Raw genomic sequence first — 21,108 nt, 5'->3', positions numbered from 1 at the left:
GGCCTCCGTACTACACCCCCGGGTAAGTATCTAGACAGGCTTTTCACAACTCGCATTTCTCAATTCCTTCAATATCAGGTTATGAAAGTGCGAAATTTGAACAAAGAAATCCCGTTTCTGAGAGCGCCTTTCCAAAGCCGGCCATCGATATGTGACACTTTCCTTTGTATATGCGGCCAACAAAGCAAACTCGAGGTGACCACCCACCACATTTCTCAAGCTTAGCTATTCTACACATTTCCTACAGCTCATCCTTTTTTCGCCATCACTACCCTCAGCTTACGAACGCGCTCGAATTAAGTCGCAAGCTTCTGAACACCCCTTTCTACGCACCAGATAATACAACACAAACTCAATATCCCCACGAACCAAAAAAAAACCATCCACGCAAGGTATTCAACCCGCCTTCCAACACGTTTACGAATCTCGTTCCAAACATCTCAGCGCCCCCACCCCATCTCAAAATGCCCATCCGCAAGCCTCCCCGCCGGCCTCCAGCCCCCCTGCGCCGCCAGAGCTGGCTCGACCGCCTCCACTCCACCCTCTCGACCCTGGACGACCTCCCTTACGCAGGCAAAGACGTAGGAATGGGCGAAGGCGACGGCGACGGCGACGGCATGCGCGACATCTCCTCCCCCTCCCCTTCCTCCGACATCCCCATGCGCTCCCCCTCTCCCCCATCCAACGAACCCGCAGAACCCGCCACGGGCCGTCGGCGCTTCGCAACCGCCGTGCTGATCGACCGCAAGGCCGACCGCGCGCACGTCGCTGCGCTGCGGCGCAAGCGGGCGGCGGAGTGGGTGGGGCACACGCAGCCGGCGGCGAAGAGGCGGCGGGAAGAGCAGGGCGGGGCGGAGGGGGAGGGGAGTGGGAGTGGGATCAAGAAGCGGCGGCCAGCGCTCAAGCCGCCGAAGACGGCGACGAGGGCGTGGAGGGCGGGGCTGCCGACGATTGAGGAGGAGCCGGAGAGCCCGAGGGGGATGACGGCGGATGTGGACTTTTTGCGGAGGTTTGAGGCGGCGAGGCGGAGGTCGGCGAGGCGGGCTGAGATGGGCGAGACGGCTGCCCGGGATGATAGGGGCGGCGATGGGCTTGGGTTCTTGGACGATGCGCGGTTGGGGGGTAGAGATGACGGGCTGGGGTTTTTAGAGTACGTGTGACCCTCTGGGTGTGGATTTGGCGTTGAGGGTTGATCTGATGGCTGACGCAGGGAGGTAGTTTCGCCGAGGCGGGATATCGTTTGAGGGAGCCGAGGGCGCTGTTTAGACGGAGTGGTGATGGCGACGATTCAAGTTCCCTGGTGGCTGGCGATGGAGCACATCTCGATCCGATTACGCTTCAGCTTGCTCTGGCCCCTGTGGAGGATCTGGATTGGCAGGCTGTTGGGGATGAGGGGACGTGGCATGCTATTGTGGAGGATGAAGATGAGGGGGATTATGGGGATGAGGGGGACGATGGGTATGATGGGTATGATGGGGATGGTGGGGATGATGGAGCTAGGAACGTTGAGGATGCTCTAATAGCTGGGGAAAGAGATGATGAAGAAGGGGGAGTACATGAAGACGATGGTGGCGATTGGCCGCAGGATGAGTCTAGGGGGAATGGGAATGATCGAGGAGGTCAAAACGAAAACGACGAAGACGAGTTGTGGCACCATCCGCCCACCATTATCGACCTCGACTTCGCTGACCTGCACAACCCAGCGATTCTTCACCATTACCTGCTACACAGGCGCAGGGAGCTCCAGAGCTTCGCTCGGGGCCTCACTGTCCAGAACACTGCGGACTTCCGGGCATTACAGAATATGGGCCCTTCAGAGTATCGCTTTCGCCTAGGAGAATTAACGCATGTCGTCCAACAGATTCACGAGGAGCTGGGCGACCCCGACAACGACTCGGGTATAAGCCCCCTCCTCCTCAGCGACATTACCGACCCGGATGTTTTGACGATACTGGACCCGCATCTCCGGGACTTCGCTCGAGGGATCATAAATGCGAATGCTGCCAGTTTCGAGACCAGGCGGGCGATGAACGAAACAGAATACAGAGACGCCTTGACCGACTTGACGAACGCTGTTATAGATATTCGTCAGGGACAGGGGCAAGTCTACGCAGGTTGCCAGAGCAGCTCCGATGGCCCCAGTGACGCAAATATCAATTTCGCCGACCTATACGAACCCGAAATCCTGAACGAGCTGGCTCCCAACCTCGAGGCTTTTGCGCGAGGGCTCACGAATCAGGGCCCGGACGAGTTCGAGGCCATGCAAGCCATGGAGCGAGACGCATACGAGACCGCCTTGCGGGATTTAGCGAGCGCCGTTGCGGCAGTTCGATGGTCAATGATGGGCGCAGGACCTGCCGAAGACCCGAACTCAATCTTTTTCAACGACTTGTTCAACGCGGATTATCTGGCCCAGCTGCCCGAGCATCTGCAGACTTTTATGAGGGGGCTTGCGAACCAGAATTCAGCGGATTTTGCGGCTGTGAGGGCAATGGACATGATGGAGTACGCACTGGCTCTAAACGCGTTGGAGGAGAGTATCGTAGCGATGCGGGCGGAGGGGCTGAGCGATGATGCTGGAAGTGGTCAAGACGGAAACAGCCAAGGGCGAAGTAACCAAAACGCCGACGACGACAACGTACCGCTCCTCAACCTCGCTGACTTGTATGACGAAGAAATGTTGAGGAGGCTGGATCCTGATCTTGAGGATTTCGCGAGGCAAATCGCGGCGCAGAACCCAGCGGACGTGGGGGACATTCGGCCTGCTCAGGGCGATGAGAACCATGCGGCTCTCATGGCGCTTTTGGTGGTACAGTTGAATGAGGTTCGAGCGCGGGCGGAGGGCAGAGCAGCAAGGAAAGGTCCCACTGCAGGTAAAGTTCCTGCTGTTAGAGGCCAAGCTCCTGCTGTGCGTGGTGCTTATAGACAAGGTGGTGGTGATCAGCCTCCTGGCGGTTCTTCTAGCAGTTCTTCCGATGATCAAAGTAACGGAGGAGGAAGGGGGTTTGGAATAGGGGGTGGAGGGAGTTCTTCTGGTTCTTCTGGTGATTCAGCCAGTCGATTTATGGAAGCTCTACTCGAAGCGGGCGATAGGCTTCACAGATTGACGGAAATACCGGAGCCCAGGGACCTGCCGCGGGCGGTATTAAACCACATCAGACGGCGCGTGGTGCTGATTCGAAACAATGATCCCGCAGTAACCGATTACGGTATGTGTAACCCCAGGTATTCTTCGAGAGATTTGGACGCCAAAATCTAACTCTGGGTTCAAAGAGGCGTGGTACAGAGCGTACAGAGAATTACTGCGCATTGAGCATGTTTGCCGGGTGGGCCGCCCAGAAGATCCAGGAGACCCTATTGGTATGTCCAGCGTCAGATCCTATTCAAGAGACGTAATGACGATTTGCTGACTATGGTATTGCTTCGTGAAGCTGCGTGGTATGACGCATATATACCACTAGCGAATCTGCCCCGAGCAGACCGGTTGAGACTCCGGTTTCTTGGAGATCGTGCGGCAGAGGCACTTTTAGCACTTAACGCCGAAGGAGACCAGAGAACTTGGACGTACAAGAAGATGCTGGGTGCTGGAGGTTTTGGTGTTGCCAGACTCTATGTCAAAACAGATGCACGGAACAATATCGTAGATGTGAGTGTCACTCGACGAACAAACCGTGTTGGGTAAACTGACTCAGGGTACAGAGAGTGGTTATCAAGATTATGAGGATTGGTAGACCTCAAGGCGACCAGGAAGCCATACAGGAGGTTAACAACTGTCGGGAGATTCGACAGCTGAATATCCGATATTGCGTGGGTATCCGTGGAGACAATATGTTCCGTGTTCCCGCAAGAGTAGACCGGCCATTGTCGACTCAACATAGCATATTCTTCGAATACTGCCCTTACGGAACTTTAGAAGACCTTATTAAACAGTGGGCCGCGGCGTAAGTTTATATGGCCAATCACGATCAAACAACGACGGTTAATGTCGCTAACATACGATGTAGTGACGACCAAATCCCAGAGCTCTACGTATGGCACATATTGCGCGGGATGGCCGAAGCGCTTTGGCACTTGGAGTGTGGAAGAACCCTTACCCATGGCGTCGATAATGGCTATCCAGCACCCTTTGTCCATTTCGACATCAAACCGGCGAACATCTTCGTGGCCGAAAACACTCCTGGCTACCCATTTGAGGACTATAACAAGCCTGTATTAGGTGACTTCGGCTTAGGTAGATTCATCCCCGACTGGGACTATACTCAAGATGCGGGCGGGACCCGCGGGTTCACGGCGCCGGTAAGTCATACGTACAGCTCAGCCCCTTTGCACTCATCCCTAACGCCTCTGTCTAGGAGATCGACCTCCTGACCAACGATCACGCCGATTTTCAAAATAACCGCGACGCTCTAGGACGGGGGCGTGCCGACATCTGGTCGCTCGGTATGACTATATGGTGCATCATGCGCCTCGTCACTACGCCAGCGCAGATATCACACAACCACCCGCACCCAGACGACCTCCCACAGCCCCACCCACTCGACGCCATGGATTACATGCCTTCCCGCGCGACCTCGGGGATGCGGCTCTACTCGCTCGACCTGGAAGAGCTAGTAACGGCCTGTTTGTCCTGGAGGCCACAGGATCGGCCCTCAGCCGGCGACCTCGTGCGCCGCATCAACAACTGCCTGAACATGCGCACGGACTTGCCACGGTATCAAGAGAATATAACTATCGAAAGACTTAGGCCGCCTCTGCCATCAATTGCGAATCGCGACACCTTGAGGCTGGAGCGGCGTGATCCTGTCGGGAATCCGCCAGCGCCCGGAACCCTCCCTAATGAGATCCAGTTACGCCTTCCGGTCACAGGCCAGTGGCCCGAGAGGTGGCCGGCCCCGGCGGTCCCAGACAACTATGGGGTCGGGGGTGTGGCGCCAACTACGCCGTTCCGTAAAAACGTGTTGCAAGACCGTCAAGGCGGTCTCATCGATCCTCGCGCTGTGATAGCCTCGAAGAGACGAAACATGGCGCAGAGAGGACGCGGGGCGACTTGGTTGGGGGCTCAGCTTGGGGTCATAGGCCAGTAGATAGGGCATACCGCAATTCGACAATCTGGATCGGTTCAGGTAGCTCATCTAGAGATGTTGGACTTGAAAACAGTGGTACACTCAGCAGTTCAACACCGTCTGAGGTGGCCCGGCGGGCTATCAGGCTTACCAAAGCTGGTACTTCATAGATTACAATAACATGCTGGAAGACCTCAAGCGGTGCTAGGCAAGTGTACAGTACTAGGCCATACGTCTGGGCATGTGGATTTATCACTGCCTGGCTCCAATCAATGAGGTGCGTTGGCGCATTGTCATGGTGGCAGGTACTCCCGCCGTCTGAGGTGGCCCGGAGAATTATTGTCTTGCTGCCAAGTGACCAGGGCGAGCATCAACTCGCTCCGTGTCACGTGTATTCTAGCGAGCTCACGAGTGCCAAGCCTTACTCGGCGGGCCTACCCAGAAGGAGAATGTCGGAGTGGACAGCTCCTCCTAGGAGACATAGGTCCCTGGCTCTGATGACCCTAGTCAATATAAGCACCACCCTCTTCCCCCACAATGAAGCCAGAATCGATTCCTCTGCGCCCTTCACCCAAACACGACAATGGCTGAGAGCACCATCGTCCTCATCACCGGCGGAAACACAGGCCTTGGCTACGAGTCCGTCAAAGCTCTCTACGGATCCCCCAAAGGACCGTACACCATCTTCCTTGGCGGTCGATCAATCGAGAAAGTCCACGCTGCCATTGCTCGTCTAAAGAACGAGATCCCAGACTCAGCGAGCAGCCTCTTGCCGCTGCAGGTCGACATCGAGAGCGACGAGTCCATTGCCGCCGCCTTCGAAAACGTGAAGTCGCGCGTGAGCCATATCGACGTACTAATCAACAACGCGGGTATGTATCTACCGTACCAGCCCTTCCACGTAAGACTTCCACAACACTGATTAACGATGCTCCTCAGGCGCCATTTTCGACAATGAGATCGACGAAACCCCGGCCTCCATCCGCGCGGGCATGATCAAAACCTACAACGTCAACGTCGCCAGTACCCAGGTCATGACCGTCGTGTTCGAGCCCCTGCTCCTGAAATCCGCAAATCCGCGCCTCCTCTTTGTGACGTCGGGCCTCTCGTCTTTTACGACTGCGGCCGCGGGGCTCAATCGGCCAAACACGATGGCGTACCGCACGAGCAAGACGGCGTTGAACATGCTGATGTGGGAGTGGTGTGTTAGACTCAAGGACTCGCCGGCGAAGATATGGTGCATTTCGCCGGGCTTGCTCAGTACGGGGTTACTTGGGGCGTTAATAGGAAACGATGACGTGGAGAGTATGCGGCAGATAGGTGCGGAAGGGCCGGAGGCTGGAGGGGTTTTTGTCAAAGATGTTGTGGAGGGAATCCGGGACAATGAGGTTGGGAAGGTTGTGGATCGGGCGGGCGTGCAGCCGTGGTAGGTTCTAGAGTGGGAGAATGGGCTGCTGTCCAGCTCGCCCATGGACAGAACTCCGCTTTATACAATTACAGCCGAAAAATGATAGAACTTCGTACGTATTTATGAACTGGGAACATAGAGTGATAGTTTATTCTAATATCGGCTAAGATGGCTTCGCGAGCTTTTCGGCTTGCCAAATCTATCACTTCATAAAATTTTCTGATATACTGAAGGACCTTGAACGGTGCTATGCCGGTGTACACACGCTAGTGTAGACCGGAGAATGGGAAATGTTTGAAATAGATCTTCTCACACATTCGTGGACAGCTTAGTTTTGTAGCTCTGTGGAACATAAAATGGTAGTCTAAGCTAACAAGGTCTGAGGTGGCCTGGAGAGCTATCAGTCGTGTTAAACTTGCTGTTTTCCGATTCAAAATAACGTACTAGGGAGCCTCAAGCGGTACTTACTTGGAACTTGACTTCGCACCTAGGTTTTTGACATACCATAGGGGTACCCCAAGAAGTGGTAAACGCGTGTGTGCAGACCTATGACCTGTCGCTGTACCTACACATCGCCGTCTAACAGAGGCCAAAGCCTCTGAATACAGCAGGGGCAAGCAGCGAGAAAGCCAAGTGCCCAGACTTTTGGCAAGGCACCGTCCAACAACATCGTCAAAGTGATGCTATCTTCGGCTCGACAAAGTGTTACGAGACAGTGCTGTTGAAAAAAAGTCTGCGTATGCCCACTAATGCGATTGGGAGAGCTTACACAAGTAGCCGAGTGAAATGATATCAATTTGGCCATACATTCTCCATTCCGCCTGATCCTGCGTCCCTTAAATAAGTCTCCTCATCAAACACGCTGAACATGTCCCACGGGAAGTCCGAGCTCGGGGCGTCTGAAGCTAAGATTCCGGGAGAAAAGACGATGTCTGACAGACCCACGGACTGCGGCCTTAACGGTGCTTGAGCTGCTGGATTTCCTGGCTGCTGTAGACTTGTCGAGGAAGCAAAGCGGGGTGAAAGCGGTGTAGGCTGAGCGGACAGGCTGGTCCTTGGGCCGGTACCACGGAGGTTGATAGCCCGCGTATCGAGCATGGAATTGAACGAGCGGACTACCTCGGCGACACGCTTTGCCGCTGCGAGATTCTGGGCGGCGAATTTGTCAAAGCAGGTTATCGAAGTGTTGATGGTCCTCCGCGCAGTTGGTGTGAATGGGCAGACCGGATGGGCAAGCGCGAAACCGATGCTCGAGAGTGCAGCGTCCCATGTGTAGTGATAGACCTGATGCCAACTATTGAGGATATCGGTTTCGGTGAGGACTTGGCTAACAATATCAATAGTGACAGCTGCGTGATTGATGCACGAGTTCGATAGTGCGCATGCGACGGGCGTTAGGAAAGAGGTTCCAGGGTGAAATCGAATAAATGGTCGAAGGAGTGACATGACTAGGTTATGATAAAGTAGTTCTAGGAGTAGACGCTGTCTCTGTAGCCAGATTGGGGCTGAATGATCAATGTCCAGAGGATCCCGAATGGTGGAGAAGGGCTCTGCTGAGCCTTTTCGTTGAATCTTGAGGGCATCAGATACCTCCAGCGTCCAATCTTTGAGAGCCTTCATAGCTGGAGGAATCGATCTGGCGCATTCCTCGAGAAAGCTGGGGTTGTCGTAGATATCTTTTCCATCGTTGTTCTCCAGCACCTCCAGATACTTTTCGTGCAATCCTTCATACACGTGTCGAGCTGCTAGGATAAGTTTCACACTTATCGTAGAATACGTAAAGAGATTGACGTCCTCGTAGGTAAATACACTTGTTTCGCCTATCGCTGCTTTATCTTCGTCCTTGGTTGGCAGACTCAAAGCGACGTCTGACGGATCGACCATAAATGGTTCGCCAATTCTCATCGAAAACTTGCTGTCGACAAATACTAAGTTCCACCAGATCCGCTTCAGTAGGTTTCTACGATTCGGAGAAACATCCGGAGGCGGAAGATGCAGTCCCAAGGAATGGGCCATCCGTATAGTAGTTGCGAGTGTAGTGTTTGCCATATTCATCAATGACGCGTTGATCAGATAGACCACACAATATATCTGACATTGAATGGTTGGTATGGACGGATATTCACGCTCCTGTGACAAGAGCAGCTCACAGCGTCGGTAGAGCCAATATCCTCCAATGCTTGAGTCGGCATCGCTATCAGATACTTCGCCGACTGGAACTGTAAGATGGTCGCCGTACTGCATGCCCAGGGCCACTATGATGTCGACGAGGGGAGATGGCAGCCGAGATCCTTCCGAGTCTGGTGAAGCTGCAGTCCAAAGAGAGGCATGATAGCTTCTAAAGTCTGGTTCGTCGATTACAGGTGTGAGAAGGTAGTTCGACTGCAAAAACAGATTCACGAAGCACTCCTCTTGGAGCCTGCTTAGATTGTGTCCCACATGGCGCTCCTCCGAACCCGTTGAATGCTGCAGTAAGATAGTCTTTTGAAGTAGCAGGTCCGCCGGCATAGCACATGTTGAACTGGCTGAGTTCAACTGCAATAAATCCGGTACGCCTCCCTGAAGAAAGGTCTTGTTCATCCAATTCTGCATCCGGTGCACGAAATAGGGCGAGGAGAGCGGTCCGAAATAATGATCCTGATGGCTGTTTGGGTCGGAAATCCAGGCACCCTTCTGATTCGATCTCTTACGCTCCCGTTTTCCAGAAGCGACCGGAGTAGCTTCGGAAGAAGGCGGACTGAGGGGCATTGATGCCGCTTGTATTGCATTTTCTCGTACACGGGCTTCCAGTTCCGCGACTTGTGCCCTCAGCTTCTCGATCTCCCTTTACGACTTAACTTAGCTTCACCTAGGAACCACGGAGAGAGCTGGACTGACCTATTGGCTTCTGGGAGATTGAGGACTTCTCGAGACCCATCATTGCTGCATTGGCGACCAGCTGATTGACAGTTACGACATGGGCGATCAATATCACACTTTATACGGTTAAGGCGGCATCGGTCGCAAGCTCGATCGACCGCCGTACGCTTCCGCTTCGCGCCCTTTGGCGTGCCCTCGTTGCTGAAAGTTGAGGCGGTGGTGACACCTTTGAACGTTGCAAACATGGCGAACTCTCGGAAATCATGGCTTTTAGGGAGTGATACGCATTGCAGTACCCCTTCGGAAGAGCTGGTCTTTTTCGTATGATGCGCGTGGAAGAAGCGAGGTTGAAAGTGGGAGTCAAGGGTGGAGAGCATGGGTTAGTCAGCCATTCCGGTGTCGAGACAAGGCTTTGACCTTATTTCCTGAAAGCGCCGTTATAGTTCTAATGGCTACGGCATCAGCTTAAGCCCGACACCTCCGGCACATTTCTCCAATATGTCAGCAACTGACCACGAGAGCTTTTTCACAGAGAATTATCTCACGATCGCCACGCACACTGGGACTCTCACCCGAAGGAGTAATCTAATTACCCCTTTCGGTTAGCCTCCGAAAGCTCCAAGGAGTATAGCGTTAACCTCAACATATGGCATTCGGTGCGGCATGGAACTAATCTCATAGCCATAACTATGTAGGTCATTGATCCCATTTGCAATCATGTCTCTTCCATTGTTTGCCTTCGTTTTCTGTCATTTCCATCCAATCCTATAATACTACCTCCTACCAAGTTCGAAGACCACGAGTTTCCTGTCCCGAGAAAAGCCCTCCTTCGACTAAAAATGACACTGGATGTACCTACGGCAACGCAAAACACACCCATGGAGGGAACCGACCATTCAAAAGACTCAATTTGCAGCGAAAAGCTTGATGAACATGAACTACGCCCGAGGTCCTTTGAAGACGACATCGAAAAAGAGCAACAAGATCCCGCCACCACAAACTTCGAGGTCTCTTTCACAGGCGATACCGACCCTCGGAGTGTAAAGAGCCTACCTCCCTGGCGAAAATGGCTGATCGTTTACATCGTCTCCGGTACAAGTTTACTGGTGGCAAGCACGAGCTCCCTGTACGTCGCGACATACGCGCAGATAGAGAAAGAGTTCGACGTTAGCAATATCGTAGCAACGCTGGGGCTGACCGTGTTTGTTGCCGGTCTGGGGTTGGGTCCTATGTTGCTAGCGCCGCTCAGCGAGGTTCGTTTGCCGAGAAGATGCGATTCGGGAAACTGGTACTGACTGCTACGCATAGTTTTATGGTCGTAAACCGATCTACGTCGTGTCTTTAGCATTCTTCGTTATTTGGATTATTCCTTGTGCCGTGGCCCAGAACATTCAAACGCTGCTCGTAGCTCGGTTCATTGGCGGACTCTCCGGGGCCGCGTTCTTGAGTGTTGCTGGTAGCACGATGGGGGATCTGTTTGCTAGGGACCAGCTACAGAAGCCTATGTTGGTATACACGATAACGCCATTGTAAGCACTACTACCTTTGTTGAGCTCTAGTAGGCTGACTTTTGTAGCCTCGGTCCGGAACTGGGGCCCATTATTGGAGGCTTCATTAACTATAATGTTAGCTGGTTCGTCTGCATCCGTTCGCGCCGCCAAGTCATCGATCTAACAATGATAGGAGATGGTCGTTCTGGGTTCTCTTGATATGGGCTGGTTTTCAATGGGCGGCGATCACATTCCTCGTACCAGAGACGTATCATCCGGTTCTGCTGCGGAACGAAGCTCGGAGACTCCGCAAAGAGACGGGCGATGAGAGATGGTATGCGCCCATCGAGAAGATGGACCGATCTATTCCACACGTAAGTTTCCAATCCCATCACATACTTTCATCTGGGCTGACACGCGGAAAGACAATCATGAGGTCATGTTACCGTCCATTCATGCTTCTTCTGCTAGAGCCCATGTGCCTCCTCCTTTGCACTCTCACAGCTTTCCTATTAGGGGTCATATATCTATTCTTCGGCGCCTTCACTCTTGTGTTCAAGGAGAACCATGGGTTCAATCTTTGGCAAATCGGCTTGACCTTTATTGGAATGATCGTGGGTATGCTGTTGGCGTGTTTCGCTGATCCATGGTGAGATAAGGCTTTCTCTTGCGATTTTTAACCCCGGCGCTAATACAGATAGGTGGCACAAGAACCACCAGAGGCTCATCGCGAAGCATGTCGCTGAGACCGGAAACATCGGTGGTTCTGAACCGGAGTTTCGCCTCCCACCCGCAATTCTAGGAGGACCGATGGTGTTTGTTGGGCTTCTCTGGTTTGGATGGACGACGTGAGTCTTGTCCCTCTTAGTAGAACCCTTTCTGGACAGGCGTGGGCGCTAATTTATCTGCAGATACGCATCGGTTCACTGGATCGTCCCTATCATCGGTAGTTCGCTAATCAGCGCTGGGTACGTACGACGCACCACTCCAATGACTCTCTTCACTGACCTCATACATAGAGTCTTCATGGTGTACTCCGGCGTATTCACATTCCTTGTCGAATGTTACCCTCTCTACGCCGCAAGCGCGCTGGCTGCGAACAGCTTCTTGCGCAGTATGTTCGCGGCTGGCTTTCCGCTCTTCGGACCTGGAAGTAAGTCATGCCTCTTCTGCCTTCGCGAGACGTTGCGATCTGCAGCTTACCAAATGGGCATCGTGTAGTGTATCACAATCTCGGCTTTCAATGGGCCACGTTCGTGCTGGCTATGATTATGCTTGTGTTGGCGCCTTTCCCGTGAGTGAAAAAATAGGTATCCTTGCTTGAGAGATTGATGTTGACGAGCCTTAGGTATATCTTCTTTCGGTATGGCAAGCAAATAAGAGCGAAAAGCCGATACTCAGGCGCCAAGTAGAGACCCATGGTCACAAGATCTTCAAGCTATGCGGTGACTATATACTTGGTTAAAAGAGAGGATTGAAGAAGAAGAGTCAAAAAGTACAGAGCATATTTGGGCGGCAAGCGCATATTTTGCGGACTGGTGTATTTTTCTCATGAGAGCATATTTGCTCTATTATATCATACTTGGAAGAGTTTTGGAGCTGGCAGCTTCACAGTGTATATTCTATAAATTATCAATTATTAATCGATTCAAGCGGAAGCTACAAATCGTCACTCACCTGAGAGTTCGGTTTCCAATAGGGCTGGTGTCGTTTTAAAACGAAACTCACGTGCAGGCGTGAGGGCCCGCTAGCCCTTTTCAACGAGTTGATGACGCGTGAGCGATAATGCGACCACAAATTTCGGAAATCGTCATCAACATTGAAAACAATAGAAACGCTCAAGAAACACATAGACTCTCCCATCTAATAAACAAAATACAACTGAAGTACTTACACCGACCTATACAAAAACAAAAGTAGCTACCTTCATTACCATCCACCATGGCCAATACAGAGCCCCACCCCGACCCCATCGCCCTCACCGCGCCCAGAAACACCTCCGACGTCGACTACACCCCTTACCCCCAAAACTCCGTCCCCGTGTCGTCGGAGCAACAAGCCATCGTGGACGCGATATGCCGCCTCTACAGCGGCAGCGCGAGCAAACAAGACATGCAAGTCTACGCGCCCAACGCCATCTACGACGACCCCTGGAGCTACTGCGACGACCGGTACAAAGTCGCCGGGCAGTGGTATGGTACGCGCTGCCTCCTATTTCCCTACCTACCGCACCTACCCGAACGAGTCCATTGACATGAATATGTCGCAGGCATCCCCAAAATCATGGCATCTTCGCGCACCCTCGCCACCGAGATTGTCGACGCCGCGCCCGCGCTGCTCGTCTTCAAGCTGCGGCAGGAGTACACGCCGCGCGTGCTGCACGTCGCGACAGCGGTCGACTCGCTCGTGTCGCTGCGGCTGGACGGGCAGGGCCGGGTGGCGTATCATAAGGATATGTGGAATGCGAAGGATTACAGCCATGCGGGGTTGGGGAAGGCGATGAAGACGCTGAATGGGGATTATTTGACCAAGATTACGAGGCCCGAGGGGGATTTGTAGGAGATGGTTGGGGATGGGATTGAAATTGTGCTGTTTCTTTGTTTTCGAGCGCCCTTGGGATTGCGCAACGTGCCGAAACAGCGGCCGGTGAGGCGCTTTGAGAGCCGGGCACGTGCCGGGTTACGTGAGAGTAGTAGTGGTGGTGGTGGATGGGGGCGGAGCACGCTGGAGAGGCACCCCGCAGCGCTGCCGGGCCGTGATGGTGTTTACTCGCGGACAAATATTCGTAACGTCGGCGGCTTCGTGTGTTGTACGACGGAGGCGGAATGCGGGTCTAGTTTAGTACTTTACTGTAGAAAAGGTAGATTAGTGAAGGTAGACGACGACTTTGGTTGGTATGAAAGATACACCCTGCGTGGTCGTGAGCACGACATTTTCCTCGATAGGAACTCGAACACTCACCAACGGCATCACAAGAGGATACATGCGCCGCTCCATAGCGACATCTGTCGCCTTGAGGCCTCCCAAAGTGCATGAGGACAAATCCACCGCTCTCGGGCCGGCAGCGGGAGTGCCTGGTGCTGGGCGTCCCCACATTCCGTCCGAGATGGGGAGCCGACGATGCTTCCACGGCGGCCAACGTCAACCATGGCGGGAGGAAGGCGCGACGCAGCGAATATAAGACTGGCGGGGAGTGCTCCTTCTGCAATCTGTCCTGACAAACACAACTCTGAGTTCTCCCATTCGACATCACTTCACTCCATCACCTGTACTTCGGAACGAAGATCAACATCACCATGGCTCAGACCTCGAACCCTACTTTCGACGGTGAGATACTTGGGTGGTTACGCCATGGAAATGGACGCTGACGAGGACAGAGGTGCTCGGTTGCCAGGCTGCGTGCTTCGAGTGGGCCGACAGCTACGACAGCAAGGACTGGGAGCGTCTGAGCAAATGCATTGCACCGACTCTGAAGGTTGGCTCTCACCCCTCAACCACCCCTCAACAAACCCCCCGCTAACAACGGCTCGCCCAGATTGACTACCGCTCATTCCTCGACAAGATGTGGGAGGCCATGCCCGCGGACGAGTTCCTCAAGATGGCGTCGGACCCGGCGGTGCTGGGCAACCCGCTGCTCAAGACGCAGCACTTCATCGGCGGCACCAAGTGGGAGAAGGTGTCGGACACGGAGATCACGGGCTACCACCAGCTGCGCGTGCCGCACCAGAAGTACACGGACGCGACGCGCGCGACCGTCGCCGTCAAGGGCCACGCCCACAGCACCAACACGCACTGGTACAAGAAGATTGACGGCGTGTGGAAGTTTGCCGGCCTCAGCCCGGACATCCGGTGGTTCGAGTACGACTTCGACAAGGTGTTTGCCGAGGGCCGCGAGAAGATGGGCGACGAGCAGCTCGAGGCGGAGGAGAAGAAGCTGGCGGCGGAGGCGAACGGGATCCCGGCGGCTGCGTAGGTGGATGGGTGGTGGGGATGGGGATGGGGATGGGGATGGAGGTTTGATGAGCAATGGAATCACGGTTGATGCATTGGGTTCGGCAGGCACTAGGCTGTCGTGGAGTAACGGATACCACGTTTCTGACGAGAATACTACCTTTCTGACGAGGATTGCCATGCTGTGATGTAATAATATTGTGCTACGCAGTTATCTTCCGGAAGACATCTATGGTAATGTGGTCCTGGACAAGTTTCTGTTCCATACCAACATCTGATGGGCTAGGTTTCGACATCCATGGTGTTCCTGATATACGGCCATGCGGTCAAGGGAACACCACTCCAGATCAGATTCCACCCATGGGCCCCTAAGAGGTATCTACGGCGCTGAAGAGGCTTGATTAAAAAAGAATGTCTTTTTTTGTAAAGTGCCACCTGTGCTAAATTTGTGGTGTGGGGATCTCCATTCACGGTGTTCCTGACACAACCATTGTGGTCGAGAAACGCCACTGCAGATCAGACTCTATTCATAGGGCTCTAAGAGGCATTCCCGGCGATGAAGATCTGTTCAAAACAGAGCATAGTTTTCCATGCAGTCCCACTGCAGGCCCAATTTGAAGTGTGGATATCCATTCATGGTGTTGAGACCCATTTCACACGACTCAAGATGTCGACAGCCTTGAACGCGCCAAGGCATTAGCAACATCGATGGACTCAACAACACCGTCATTGGCCCGCGTGCAGGCGCCTCCACAAGTCGTGTGTCAGTGACGACGGAGGAAATTTTCATGCAGGCCATCGCGTCGTGCAGAAACGTGCAGCAGGGCCTGCGACCAGCTGAATGCGCTCCAATGGCGACGGCCTGGGGGGTTCGCGCTGCTCCGCGCTGTGATAGGAGGGCGCAACACACGCGGCGTGAAGGCGAGGGCTCTGCCATGCCCCGGCGTGAAGGCTTCTGCCATGCCTCCGAGCGCTTTGCGAACGGCTGCCCGAGATGGCCCACACCCACCGCGACGACGGCACACGCCAGCGGCCTCAGCGGCCTCAGCGGCCTCAGCGGCGAGGCCCGGGCCCAGAGCAGCGGCGCGGCGTGCCATAGGCGAATGCGCCGTGAGAGCGTCTGGACGAGCAGGGCGAAGATCGCGAAGCTTGATTCAGCCGCGGATTGCGCAAAGGGCAGGGCTGGAGCCGGTGCGCTCTGCTATTTGCGGTGCGCATCGAACCGTGGCCGGCGCGGCCTGCTGGACTCCCACGCGTGCCACGGCGCAAGAAGGGCGAAATAGGGCCGCGAGCATCGCTTCGGCAGCCAGTCAGCGCGCGGGCCGGCTCTGCTGCTTCTCTTCAAGATGCCCATCCCCGCCATCGGCGACCTCTCCTCGCTCCAAGCCTCTCACCCGCATCCTCATCCGACAGCATCTTTCCCGTTGCGACTCTCTCTCGTGTCTTCCCTTGCGTTGCCGGAGTTGTTCTTTCCTGAGATTCCCGGGTGTTCGTAGGTTTCTGATGCATTGCGGCTCTGCTTCGTCATCCTGGTGAGTGCTCCTCTGCCGCAGCGTTTTTCACCACCAGCCTCACGGGAGCTCTCCGCCATCCAGCCCGCCTCGCACCCCCCGCCGCCCGCTGCGCGCATCGCCCTCCGCCGCCGTTCAGCTGTCGCGACTGTCGCTGCGCTGCCGGGCGCGGTCCTGCCGCCTGCGCGCGCTTGCTGCTCTCGAGCTGCGCGCCCTGTCGAGCTGTGCGCGCGCACGGCAGCCGTGGGTTCTATCGCACAAGGCGCCGTGCCGTGTTTGGAGCGGCGGGCCTCGTGCTGCTGCTTGCTGGAGACGACACGCATGTGATGTCTCCTACCGCGTGCCACCTACTGACGGCCGTGCAGATTCCGCGACTGGCCTTCCGCATCAAACTTCTTCCTCCACCACGACTGCTCTCTATTCACTACCACCACACCCGTCGACTGGGCTTCTCTGACAGTGTTAGCCGGGGCATCTTTTCCATCCATTACTTGGTTCCTGCCGTCTGCCTTCTGCTCTGCGGTCCACGGCGCGTGCTCCGATCCACTTCACCTATCGTTGCCAATTGCAAGCAGCTCAGCCAGCTTTGCCCGCAGCAGTCCCGTGACAGCTGTACGTGTCATCTCCCTCTCTATTGTTCACTATTGAGCCGCGCTATCTCACCGACGCTAACCTGACGCTTCCTTGCCGCAGACCCGTCCGGACATCATTAATTCCTTCAACACCAGTCCTTGACTGCGCTTCCTTCTTTGCAACCTCTTCTAGCTCCTAGCTCCGATTTACGGTTTCGACAATCTCACCACAGCTATCATGAGTTTCCAGAACTACGAATTCCAAGGCCAGCAGCCCACCGAAGAGGGCGGTGCTCCCGGTGGCGCGGGCGCGCAACAACAACAACAGCAACAGCCCCAGATGGGCCAGCCCATTGACAACTCCCAGGCCCAATTCCAGGGCGGCAACATGGGTGCGCCAGGATCCGCCGGCGGTGAACAATCCGGCGATTCCAAGACGACTCTTTGGTACGTACAACCTCGCCGCGTGTCGGCAACATCTCCTGCCGCTCAGCTCGAAGGCTGTGGGGGCATGGGTCTGGGACTTGGACAACAGGAAAATAATCAGGGTTAACATCATTCAGGATGGGCGAATTGGAGCCTTGGATAGATGAGAACTTCATCCGCAGCATCTGGTTCGGCATGGGCGAGCAGGTCAACGTGAAAATGATCCGTGACAAATTCTCCGGGTGAGCGGAACAGAGGACCCTTACTATATTCAAACTGACCACGTCCAGAAGCAATGCTGGATACTGCTTCGTAGACTTCCCCAACCCTGCGGCGGCCGCCAAAGCCTTGACTTTGAACGGCCAGCTTATTCCTAACTCCAATCGCCCGTTCAAGCTGAACTGGGCTTCTGGCGGTGGTCTTGCTGACCGAAGGTGAGCTGATTTCCTCTTCCTCACGTTCTGCTTTTACAAGGCCTAATGCTCTCTAGCCGCGACGACCGCGGCCCCGAATTCTCCATCTTCGTCGGGGATCTCGGACCGGAGGTCAATGAATACGTCCTGGTTTCCCTCTTCCAAGGCAAATTCCCGTCCTGCAAGTCCGCGAAGATCATGTCCGATCCAATCAGCGGTCTGTCCCGTGGCTATGGCTTCGTTCGCTTTGCTGACGAAGGCGACCAACAACGCGCCCTGACCGAGATGCAAGGCGTCTACTGCGGCAATCGCCCCATGCGCATCTCCACCGCGACTCCCAAAAACAAGAGCGGTGGCCCCGGAGGTCCTCCCGGCGGCATGAATATGCAAGGTGCTGGAGGCCCAGTTGGCATGTACTCCATGGGCGCCCCACCCATGGGCTACTACGGCGCTCCTCAACCCATGAACCAATTCACCGACCCCAACAACACCACCGTCTTCGTTGGAGGTCTCTCTGGCTACGTCACCGAGGACGAGCTACGCTCCTTCTTCCAGGGCTTTGGCGAAATCACATACGTCAAGATTCCGCCCGGCAAGGGATGCGGCTTCGTCCAATTCGTACAGAGACATGCTGCCGAGATGGCAATCAACCAGATGCAGGGCTACCCGATCGGCAACTCACGCGTCCGTCTCAGCTGGGGACGTAGCCAGAACAACTCGGGCCCGGCAGGAACTCCTTATCGTCCGGCTCCACCTCCCCCGGTGTACCCCTCAATGGGCATGCCTCCTAGCCATCCTTTCGGCAATTACGCACCCATGAAGGTTAGTCTTCACAGCTCTCTTCCAACCTCTCCAACCTCACTAACCCACTCGCAGTAAGCAAATCTTTTCCCTCACTTTCACGGCGGCACCTCGAGCGTCCAAGGTTTCCCAACGGTTGGCTTGCTCAATGATTTCCATACTTATGAATGCCCACCTCACGACCCCTTTCCCGAATCTGGAGCCCCCTTTATCTGTCATTGGGTGGTAAATGCTCTCTAAAAGTTGCCATATCATGAATGCTTTCTCCTTCTGCTTTCCGTGTTGGGTGGCCTAGAGAAAAACTCCTGTGTACAACAGCTCTTGCTTGCTCGGGGTTCCAGATGGAAGGTGTTGCCTTCTCTTTCCTTTCTATTTCTCTTTGCTACTGGGATGGGGGATTCGGGGTGTCCCCGGTTTTGTTATTAGCTAGCACCTAGTTTCCACTTTTCCCCTTGAGTTCCAGCTTGAGCGAGGCCGGTGGACAGACAATTCTTTCTTGCTTTGCTACTTGCGATATCTACTGCCTTATATTACCCTCATCTACTCAAACCCGGTTTTCGGGGCTGGAATTGTTTTTGGGAGCATTGGGAGGTGTAAAACGACTCGGCGATGGCGGTGAGAATGGCAGCTTCAAGATCTATTACTTTGGCTCTCTTCCATTTCTTCTCGATTCATGCTTGACTATATTTGGGTGCATTTACATCATCTCCACGCCTTTGCCATTTCCATCTCGTCGTTTGAAACAAAGTCCGCGAATTTAATTCACTTCCGCGATTCCGTTCGACTCAGCGATAAAAAAATCCGCTTCATGAAACCTCGAAACCTTGGACGCTGCTGGGGGTGGGCCCATTCACTTCTCGGTCCCTGCAGCCGTTTCACAGCAGAAAGAGCCGGAATTTAAAACTAACCTCACTTTTTCTTCTTCTCTGTTTTGCAGGCCATCGAATTGGCGCGCTAACACGACCCGTAGCCAATACGCCGCGCACATCCAACCCCCGCCTATGCTCCCCTTCCCGACACCGATGGGCCTGGGCTCCCCCGGGGCGCTTTCTCCTCCATCAGACCTGCCGAAAGACGGACCGGGACCGGGACCCGTGGGCGCCTCGCTCCTCGTGCAGAAGATGAATGAGGTCAGCCTCAACGCGCAACAACAGCAACAGCAGCAGAAGCGGGACGAGCCGGCGGCAAAGGGGCTCGAGAACGCGTTTGCGGAGCAGTGAGTGTGCGCCCCTCCAGCCATCTCCACAACCACGGATCCCCCTCTTTCATGAAGGGAGAGCTGTGGTTGGAGTTGCTTGCTGGGGTGAAGCGGTGCATGGCTAGAGCAGGCGGGTATAGAAAAGGGTGGCTATGGTTAGATCGGGGGGGATGCGGGATGTGGGATGGCCTTCTTTTTTGCGGACACTTGCACTACGGAGGCTTTGGGGCTCATTTTAGCATGGCGTCTGGCGTTCCGACGGATCGGACGGGACCCATGGGGTCGCTGGGGCGGCGTAGGCGGCTTAAAAGCTTTTTTTTTGGTTCTGTTTTGTTGCTTTTTTTGCTTTTAGAGAGGGCAATGGGGGTAGGGGGAGGGAGGGGATGGTGGTATGTAGTACTATGACAGGAAATCACTCGAAAACTAATTGCTTGCTGCTGTTAGGGGTGCTTTGGCATACTGGTGAAAGTGTCTGGTTCGTTAGAAGGGAGGCGGACTGTAGCTCGCGGTAGAGATCTGTTTGGGTTCGTCATCCTCGGTCACACTGGGCATTCATCTCTTCCTTTCGATGCAGTAGCTTATCACGGTATGCACAACCTTTTAGTCTAATGAAAGTCTTTTCTGCCGCTCATATTCCCGAGAATGCGTTGAAGCACCCTAAGCAGTAGCATACCAGATAGCCGAAGCCAGATCTGATAGAAGCACGTGACACATAGTTCATCTCACTCGAAAGACAACCACCCTAGAGGTGTGGTGGAAACATCACTACGACCTGCCATTTCGGTTCCCTGCTAAAGTACACCATCTCGGATGGAAGGCTCGTTTTGTAGCATGGTGCCTTCGCGATACCCAAATGCGATTGCATGATAGCGGGGAATGATGTCGAAATGCCGACAGGGTTCAAATTGGTGTATATATAAACTAACGTCATTCTCTCCGACCTCATCCCCCATCTTCACATATCTCACAAACCCACCCATTTAGTTTAGCGCGAAGACTTGGATTACAAAACTTCAAAATGGCTACCGCTTCGGTATCTGCGCCCCCTGGCCAACCAGACATCACATACACGCCCGACTTCGACAAGTATAAAGCGCGCACGCAGCGCCGTCTAGCAACCGAGAAACTCGAACAAACCCTACCGCCCGGATTCCCTTCGAAGTTAGAATCGGAGTTCGTGTGGGATGGTGACAGCATCAAGGAATCTGGCTATAATTGGGTCTACGAGCTAAGCGCAGAAGAAATCGCGGAGATCGAGGCAGCCCTCGTGCATTTCAAGTGTTAGTACTATTGCATCTCCCTCTCATTCCTATCTCCCTCTCTGCTTCCCAATCCAATCCATCTTCTCCAAAAAAAAGAAACCTCTATCCTTCCCACCAACCCATCCCAACCCAATCTCTCTTCCTCAACACCCCC

At 54.4% G+C, this 21,108-nt stretch overlaps 10 protein-coding genes across 10 annotated transcripts in view; 7 read left to right on the top strand and 3 right to left on the bottom strand.

Annotated features, from left to right (window-relative positions):
- Window positions 1–464: 464 nt before the first annotated feature.
- On the top strand, window positions 465–5,351 carry BDZ99DRAFT_568260 (uncharacterized protein; the record flags this gene model as incomplete). Its single annotated transcript, XM_033727769.1, has 7 exons — window positions 465–1,150; window positions 1,219–3,209; window positions 3,274–3,360; window positions 3,432–3,646; window positions 3,700–3,941; window positions 4,005–4,296; window positions 4,353–5,351. The coding sequence occupies 7 exons, from the start codon at window positions 465–467 to the stop codon at window positions 5,082–5,084; spliced, it is 4,245 nt and encodes a 1,414-aa protein (XP_033579959.1). The 3' UTR covers window positions 5,085–5,351.
- An 83-nt stretch (window positions 5,352–5,434) lies between these two features.
- Window positions 5,435–6,603, top strand: BDZ99DRAFT_411351 (NAD(P)-binding protein). The gene is made up of 2 exons (XM_033716615.1): window positions 5,435–5,935; window positions 6,003–6,603. Exons 1-2 carry the CDS (start codon window positions 5,647–5,649, stop codon window positions 6,491–6,493), a joined length of 780 nt encoding a protein of 259 aa, XP_033579958.1. The 5' UTR covers window positions 5,435–5,646; the 3' UTR covers window positions 6,494–6,603.
- A 478-nt stretch (window positions 6,604–7,081) lies between these two features.
- On the bottom strand, window positions 7,082–9,652 carry BDZ99DRAFT_460316 (uncharacterized protein). The gene is made up of 2 exons (XM_033719362.1): window positions 9,349–9,652; window positions 7,082–9,295 (listed from the first exon to the last, which is right to left on the bottom strand). Exons 1-2 carry the CDS (start codon window positions 9,573–9,575, stop codon window positions 7,264–7,266), a joined length of 2,259 nt encoding a protein of 752 aa, XP_033579957.1. The 5' UTR covers window positions 9,576–9,652; the 3' UTR covers window positions 7,082–7,263.
- Window positions 9,653–10,120: 468 nt separating this feature from the next.
- BDZ99DRAFT_496089 (MFS general substrate transporter) lies at window positions 10,121–12,468 on the top strand. Its single transcript, XM_033723424.1, has 10 exons — window positions 10,121–10,583; window positions 10,639–10,859; window positions 10,907–10,963; window positions 11,014–11,194; window positions 11,246–11,469; window positions 11,522–11,668; window positions 11,732–11,788; window positions 11,840–11,973; window positions 12,042–12,114; window positions 12,169–12,468. The coding sequence occupies exons 1-10, from the start codon at window positions 10,170–10,172 to the stop codon at window positions 12,230–12,232; spliced, it is 1,572 nt and encodes a 523-aa protein (XP_033579956.1). The 5' UTR covers window positions 10,121–10,169; the 3' UTR covers window positions 12,233–12,468.
- Window positions 12,469–12,845: 377 nt separating this feature from the next.
- On the top strand, window positions 12,846–13,868 carry BDZ99DRAFT_460311 (uncharacterized protein). The gene is made up of 3 exons (XM_033719361.1): window positions 12,846–13,017; window positions 13,090–13,729; window positions 13,781–13,868. Exons 1-2 carry the CDS (start codon window positions 12,933–12,935, stop codon window positions 13,377–13,379), a joined length of 375 nt encoding a protein of 124 aa, XP_033579955.1. The 5' UTR covers window positions 12,846–12,932; the 3' UTR covers window positions 13,380–13,729; window positions 13,781–13,868.
- A 248-nt stretch (window positions 13,869–14,116) lies between these two features.
- BDZ99DRAFT_473726 (Scytalone dehydratase) lies at window positions 14,117–14,793 on the top strand (the record flags this gene model as incomplete). Its single annotated transcript, XM_033721853.1, has 3 exons — window positions 14,117–14,147; window positions 14,198–14,295; window positions 14,356–14,793. The coding sequence occupies 3 exons, from the start codon at window positions 14,117–14,119 to the stop codon at window positions 14,791–14,793; spliced, it is 567 nt and encodes a 188-aa protein (XP_033579954.1).
- A 1,380-nt stretch (window positions 14,794–16,173) lies between these two features.
- Window positions 16,174–16,605, bottom strand: BDZ99DRAFT_517280 (uncharacterized protein; the record flags this gene model as incomplete). Its single annotated transcript, XM_033725164.1, has 1 exon — window positions 16,174–16,605. One exon carries the CDS (start codon window positions 16,603–16,605, stop codon window positions 16,174–16,176), a length of 432 nt encoding a protein of 143 aa, XP_033579953.1.
- A 286-nt stretch (window positions 16,606–16,891) lies between these two features.
- On the top strand, window positions 16,892–19,034 carry BDZ99DRAFT_247160 (RNA-binding domain-containing protein). Its single transcript, XM_033713644.1, has 6 exons — window positions 16,892–16,894; window positions 16,976–17,301; window positions 17,418–17,522; window positions 17,571–17,714; window positions 17,771–18,515; window positions 18,574–19,034. Exons 2-6 carry the CDS (start codon window positions 17,093–17,095, stop codon window positions 18,721–18,723), a joined length of 1,353 nt encoding a protein of 450 aa, XP_033579952.1. The 5' UTR covers window positions 16,892–16,894; window positions 16,976–17,092; the 3' UTR covers window positions 18,724–19,034.
- Window positions 19,035–19,300: 266 nt separating this feature from the next.
- BDZ99DRAFT_473724 (uncharacterized protein) lies at window positions 19,301–19,734 on the bottom strand (the record flags this gene model as incomplete). The annotated part of the gene is made up of 2 exons (XM_033721852.1): window positions 19,301–19,358; window positions 19,403–19,734. 2 exons carry the CDS (start codon window positions 19,732–19,734, stop codon window positions 19,301–19,303), a joined length of 390 nt encoding a protein of 129 aa, XP_033579951.1.
- A 976-nt stretch (window positions 19,735–20,710) lies between these two features.
- Window positions 20,711–21,108, top strand: part of BDZ99DRAFT_486384 (Clavaminate synthase-like protein) — a gene marked incomplete at both ends in the record, with an annotated part of 1,681 nt that continues 1,283 nt past the window's right edge. The window contains one exon of the mRNA XM_033722771.1: window positions 20,711–20,959. Coding sequence (XP_033579950.1) covers window positions 20,711–20,959 — 249 coding nt within the window. The remainder of the gene's footprint in view (window positions 20,960–21,108) is intronic.

The sequence above is a fragment of the Mytilinidion resinicola genome (genome assembly GCF_010093595.1).
Source record: "Mytilinidion resinicola strain CBS 304.34 unplaced genomic scaffold BDZ99scaffold_5, whole genome shotgun sequence".
Lineage (NCBI taxonomy): Eukaryota > Fungi > Ascomycota > Dothideomycetes > Mytilinidiales > Mytilinidiaceae > Mytilinidion > Mytilinidion resinicola.
The sequence above is the reverse complement of the archived record's forward strand: the minus strand, read 5'-3'. Positions and strand labels throughout refer to the sequence as shown.

Bases quoted from the DNA above. Each gene is read 5' to 3' on its own strand.
- BDZ99DRAFT_411351 (XM_033716615.1), top strand. From the start codon at position 5,647: ATGGCTGAGAGCACCATCGTCCTCATCACCGGCGGAAACACAGGCCTT. The intron at 5,936-6,002 runs GTATGTATCTAC...GATGCTCCTCAG, and splicing joins CGTACTAATCAACAACGCGG to GCGCCATTTTCGACAATGAG.
- BDZ99DRAFT_460316 (XM_033719362.1), bottom strand. From the start codon at position 9,575: ATGTTTGCAACGTTCAAAGGTGTCACCACCGCCTCAACTTTCAGCAAC. The intron at 9,296-9,348 runs GTCAGTCCAGCT...TAAGTCGTAAAG, and splicing joins AATCTCCCAGAAGCCAATAG to GGAGATCGAGAAGCTGAGGG.
- BDZ99DRAFT_496089 (XM_033723424.1), top strand. From the start codon at position 10,170: ATGACACTGGATGTACCTACGGCAACGCAAAACACACCCATGGAGGGA. The intron at 11,470-11,521 runs GTGAGATAAGGC...TAATACAGATAG, and splicing joins GCGTGTTTCGCTGATCCATG to GTGGCACAAGAACCACCAGA. The intron at 11,974-12,041 runs GTAAGTCATGCC...GGCATCGTGTAG, and splicing joins TCCGCTCTTCGGACCTGGAA to TGTATCACAATCTCGGCTTT.
- BDZ99DRAFT_460311 (XM_033719361.1), top strand. From the start codon at position 12,933: ATGCAAGTCTACGCGCCCAACGCCATCTACGACGACCCCTGGAGCTAC. The intron at 13,018-13,089 runs GTACGCGCTGCC...AATATGTCGCAG, and splicing joins AGTCGCCGGGCAGTGGTATG to GCATCCCCAAAATCATGGCA.
- BDZ99DRAFT_247160 (XM_033713644.1), top strand. From the start codon at position 17,093: ATGAGTTTCCAGAACTACGAATTCCAAGGCCAGCAGCCCACCGAAGAG. The intron at 17,302-17,417 runs GTACGTACAACC...AACATCATTCAG, and splicing joins GATTCCAAGACGACTCTTTG to GATGGGCGAATTGGAGCCTT. The intron at 17,523-17,570 runs GTGAGCGGAACA...GACCACGTCCAG, and splicing joins ATCCGTGACAAATTCTCCGG to AAGCAATGCTGGATACTGCT.